The sequence below is a fragment of the Sebastes fasciatus genome, chromosome 13 (assembly GCF_043250625.1).
Source record: "Sebastes fasciatus isolate fSebFas1 chromosome 13, fSebFas1.pri, whole genome shotgun sequence".
Classification (NCBI taxonomy): domain Eukaryota; kingdom Metazoa; phylum Chordata; class Actinopteri; order Perciformes; family Sebastidae; genus Sebastes; species Sebastes fasciatus.
Genome location: NC_133807.1, coordinates 5745886 through 5751540, shown reverse-complemented (window position 1 = coordinate 5751540; position 5655 = coordinate 5745886). Strand labels below are relative to the sequence as shown.

General features: G+C 35.0%; 1 protein-coding gene across 3 annotated transcripts in view; it reads left to right on the top strand.

Annotated features, from left to right (window-relative positions):
* The first annotated feature begins 4768 nt into the window (after positions 1-4768).
* Positions 4769-5655, top strand: part of nbr1b (NBR1 autophagy cargo receptor b) — a 34103-nt gene continuing 33216 nt past the window's right edge. For all 3 annotated transcript variants that reach the window (XM_074655095.1, XM_074655096.1, XM_074655094.1), the window contains exon 1: positions 4769-5046. In XM_074655095.1, coding sequence (XP_074511196.1) covers positions 4945-5046 — 102 coding nt within the window. In that variant the 5' untranslated portion in view covers positions 4769-4944. The remainder of the gene's footprint in view (positions 5047-5655) is intronic.

The window sequence follows — 5655 nt, the reverse complement described above, 5'->3', positions numbered from 1 at the left end:
GGACGCCGAAATAAAAAACAACACGCCACGCGAGACTCACGCAAGCCTCGTGCGGGCAGTGTGTCCACCACTTAAATGCTGTATTAACTTACACCGAACATTTTCTTACTGCTGCAACTTCACATTAAAAGCATTTAACTGACAAAACACAAGTTTCTTATTATGAACAGCTCCCAGAGCCATCCGAAGAGAGCCTGTTCCGTGTCGGGAGAGTGTTTTTTTTTAGTTTTATTTTATTTTGTTTTACTTATTTTTTTATATATGACATCAGGCCACCCCAGCCAGGACATAGGGAAAGGGGAAGATGTATAAATAGGTGAAGGAAAATACGGAAGCCCTGAAAGACAAGCAAGATGTTTTTTTTCTGGTGATCTATTTTCTAAGTCTGATCTAAATTATTTTCTCTCCTGTGTTTATGACTTAAGAACAGGTGGACATTTTTTTTTTTTGCCAGGATAATCTTTCTAAGTTCCTTTTTATTCTTTGCTTCTTAGGGAAAACAAGTGGTAGATTTATTTTTTTGTTTGTTTGTTGTTGTAGGGTGGAGTCAGGTAAAATGGGCCACTTTTTGGTAAATGATTTATAAGACCATCAAATAAGCTATGCATGAGATCTAGTGGTATTTTCATAAATTGGCATGGGTCTCTTAAATATTTATTTGTTAAAAAAAAAAAATAAGTGAAATAGTATAATTGTTTTGGAATTCTGAGAGTTAGTGTATCAGCAGGTTCCCTCTTGAGCTACGACACAATGTTCAGGTAAAATGGGCTGATATGAAAAGAGGGCATGAAACACAGTAATTTCAGCTGAAATCATTTTAATTTTAACAGTAAATTAACACAAACTATTGTCTTTGGTGTGTCATAGTAACAACACCATAAATACATTTCATGCAATAAAAAGTTGAAGAAACAAAAATCATTTTTAAATGAGTAATGCATTAAAAAAAATAACTGATCATGTATGGGTATGTGTTTCTGCACATTGGTGTCTTTCTGTCTGTTTTGTGTGTGTGTGTGTGTGTGTGTGTGCATTTGTCGTAAATGTAACCTTTCATCATCATCATCATACACATACAGTTACATACATGAAATTTGACCTCTGCATTTAACCCAACCTCAGCATTTAGGAGCAGTGAAGCATCTGTGAAAAATTAGAACATCTTCGACAAAAAATTAAAACACCAAAAAGCATTAGCATTGCCTGTAGCTCGGTCTTAACATCTCATCTAGTCAAGTCATCGAGCCAGTCAAAATAAACATTTTGCTTTGTTTGTAAGCTTACTTATAATTGCTTCATCATCCTTATTAGTGATGAGTGACATTTGCTATGTCAGGCTCTTACCATACAATTTCTCTGACATGCTTCATGTAACACTATGCCCTGTCCATATTAGCAACCTCAGACCAATCAAAACTATTGTTACATGTCACCTAGTGTTGTAGCAACATTGTTAAGCTCAGTTATTGTGATTGGCTGTAAAATATTAAAGAGCTATGATGCTCCAACCTTCTCCTGCCCATTTTGCATGATGGCCCATTTTACCTGACTCCACCCTAATACTTAGTTCGACCACCAGAGGGCACCACTTCCCCATGTTCTAAGTAGGAATAAGCATTCAGGTTTTCTTCTGGGTGAGATTTAAATTCTCCATGCACTCTAAAATACGAGGTACGTATAGACCAGGGGTCAGCAACCTTTACTATCAAAAGAGCCATTTTAGGCAAAAAAAAAAAAAAGAAGAAAAAATCTGTCTGGAGCCACAAAACATTTGAGCATTGTGATGAAGGTAACACAGTTTATAGTCTAAGTATATAGTATATAAGTCTAATGCAGTGAGGGCCAAAGTGTAAATATACTATGAGTATTAGGGCCACATTGAGGGACAAGAAATGGAAGATTTCCAGAATAAAGTCCTAATATTACGAGAAAAAAAGTAGTAACATTACGAGAGTAAAGTCATAACTCAACGGGAAAAAAGTCGTAATATTACGAGAATAAAGTAATAACTTTACAAGAAAAAAGTTGTAATATTACGAGAATACAGTCATAATTTAACGAGATAAAAAAGTCGTAATACTACGATAATAGAGTCAGAACTTTACAAGAAAAAAGTTGTAATATTACGAGAATACAGTCATAATTTAACGAGAAAAAAAAGTTGTAATATTACGAGAAAAAAGTAATAACTTAACATGAAAAAAAGTTGTAATACTACGAGAATAAAGTCATAACTTTACGAGAAAAAAATTGTAATATTACGAGAATAAAGTCATAACTTTATGAGAAAAAAAGTTGTAATATTACGAGAATAAAGTCAGAACTTTACGAGAAAAAAATAAAATTAAAAAATAAAAGTATCATAATACTACGACTTTTTTCTCTTAAACTTATGACTTTATTATCATAATATTACGACTTTTTTTCTCGTAAACCTATGACTCTATTCTTGTAATATTGTGACTCTAAATCTCAGATTTCTGACTCCTCGAAAATGACACATCTGTTTCTGAAGCAGTCTCTTGGATAAATTAAAAATCAGCACCTTTGTTTTGGCAATATAAGAATATACATGTTCTCTGGCATTTACAGATAGAACAGGAATTGACATTAAAGAACAAGAACAGATCGAAGAACACCTGTTTTCTTTGAACTTTTAACTTCGTAAACTGCAGGCATCACTGCACAAGTGAATGAATATTGTTGCTTTATCCGGAAACTGTACTTTTTTTTTCTTTTCATTTTCAACAAAAGAGACATGTACAAAAGTATAGGGAATACAAAGAAACAGTACAAAACAAACAAAAAACGTAATGCCAGAGGAGTTCAATGTCCATTCATTCTAAGTCTTTTCAGAGTTAAGAAAATGGACTTCCTTTAAAATATTGAGAGACTTTACAGCTTTTTGTTTTTTGACATTTTCAAATAAGGTGCCATACTGCTTGAGCTCAACAAGAAACCGACGAAAGCAGGGTTTGGAGTCAGACCATTTCGATTTTTGGATGTGGAATTTACCAAGAATAATTGGAAGCTGAATTATATAGGTAATGTTTCTATCTATCCCATAAAACACAAAATATAACATCACATCAAATAATCTGTACATTAGTAATAAATGTTCTATTTATGAAATTTTGCATATCAATCCAAAATAAAGTCGAACGATTACAGTGAAAAAAACCAAATGAAATATTGTCTCTCGATCTGAATCGCAGAAAACACATGTAAAGTCTCTATTTATTTTAAATGTTTCTAATACTTCTTTAACAGGGTAAATTCTATGTAAAGTCTTGAAGGATACTTCTTTCACTTTATTATTGATACAATATTTGTTTAGAATACGACAAGCCTTTTTCCACTGTAAATCACCCATAATAGACGTCCAAAAGGAGGTGTAACATAGTTCAAAACATCTCTAATGTGTCTGTTAGTGCACTGCTTATTCAGATTGTTAACATCTACAACAAAAATATGCTCAGAACTAATAATGTCAGTTTCTGTGATATTACAATTCTTTAAAAATTGTTGAGAACCTGTGGGAATTGCATCAAAAATTAAAAAAAATTAAAAATTTTGAGTGAAGGACTTCTGGTATTTGTTGGTGTTGTGTTATATTTTTACTTAAAGGTCCCATATTGTAAAAAGTGAGATTTCCATGTCTTTTATATTATAAAGCAGGTTTAAGTGCTGTATAAATACTGTTAAACTATCAAAACGCTCAATATACGGAGAAATACACACAGCCCGTATTCAGAAATTCGTTAGGATTTCTGTCCATTTGTGATGTCACAAATATACAATATTTAGACCATTACACAGTTTAAAACATTAACATTCTAAATGTGACCGGGTTTATTTCCTGTTGCAGTGCATGTACATAACATCAGCTGACAGGAAGTAAACATGGACCCAAGCTGTTGCTTAGCAACGCAATTCCATTGCAATTCCGTTGAAGTGCACTAAAACGGAGCGTTTCAGACAGAGGGTAAATACAGGTATATTCAGGTAGACATTACGAGGAAAATAAAGCTTTTTTTGAACATTACAGCATATAAACATGTTCTAGTAGAAACACAAAATACAAGTATGAACCTGAAAATGAGCACGATATGGGATCTTTGAAGATATTCTGAATATGACATCAACAGACCATTATTATTATTTACCAATTGACAAACTAACAAACTTCCTTTGTCAAACCATGAGCGATAAAACAGTGATTTATTTTGATACAAGACATCCTTATTATTCCAAATAAAATATCCATGACTGGCTGTGACGACTGAGCCTCCTTATTTGTTTTGTTGGATTGGCGTTGTTATGTTGTTGTTTTTTTTAATCTCTATTATTTTTTATTATTATTTTTTTTTAAATTATTTTTGTATATGTAAATATTGTATGTGTTTTATTATTTCATGTGTCTAGTGTGTTTCTAATTTTGGTGTCATTACTGCCTTAAGTCTCATCACATTTAATGTTATATTGGTTACTTCCTTTATTGTCGAGGGTGGGAGGGAAAAATGGATGAAAATTAGAAGACTACTTATTTGCTCTGCAAATGTTCTTCCAATCAAAAAAATGAAAGAAACAATTTATATATTTATATATATATTTTGTTTCTTTCATTTTTATATATCCATGAGGACTGAAATTGTGTAAACTGTGTACTTTGCAATTTCGCAATTTGTGGGTTACCTTCTAGACGCGACCCGTCTTCTTTCCGCACTTAAGCGGAAGTGTCGCTCTTTTGTTCCGGACACGTGGTTGTCGGGTGGGCGTGTCCAGGACGCTGATGTAAACACAGAATACGCCTCATCCCCTCCGTCGGATAAATCACAGTGGAACGAATTGGCGAGATTAACCCAAATAGCCTTCGTTGGTCGGAGGAAAACGCTCCGTGTCCGTCGAGCGTAATATGCGCTAAGGCGCCAGACAGGCGGCGCCATGGACTTCTACATCAACCTGAAGGTGAATTTCAGAGGAAATTCCAAAAATTTCCTCCTGTCGGGATCAGAGACCAAGAGCTGGGAGTCGATGGAGGCCATGGTAAGAGAGAGGAGCATCACCGGGCCCGTTCTCACACCGACACACCGCACAGCCGGCTACCGGAAAACACTCATCTCTAGTCGCTGCTGGTTGTGATTGGTGACGTTGCGTAAACTCTGAAGCGAATAAACCTTATAGCCTACCAGCTCCATACATGCTACCAGAGAGCTGTGGACATACTATATAGCATTACCTTCATGTGTCCTCCTGAGAGCTGAGACATGAGAGCTGTGAATGTCTCACAGCAGCAGAGATAACAGAGTCATCGATAGAGGACAGGGAGGAGACACCGCAGTCCTTACAGGGTTATTATAGTGGGTTTGTCGTCATGGAAACACTGTTTACCAGCTCAGCAGAACTGGTCTGAGCGGTTCGGATCACTCATCCATCCACCGTTTGGATTGTGTTTCCTCTGGCCTGGAAATATATACAAGTACTTATCAGTCTATTGTTATGTTGTTGTCCATTACACAACAGCATCATTGCAAATAGCTTGGTTGTCCTAATCCCACAATGCATTGCTCTGTTTATCTGAAATGGCTTTATATTAGATGCCTTTGTTTCAGTATATTTGATATTTCCTGTTTTCTGACTGTTCCTGTTTTAATT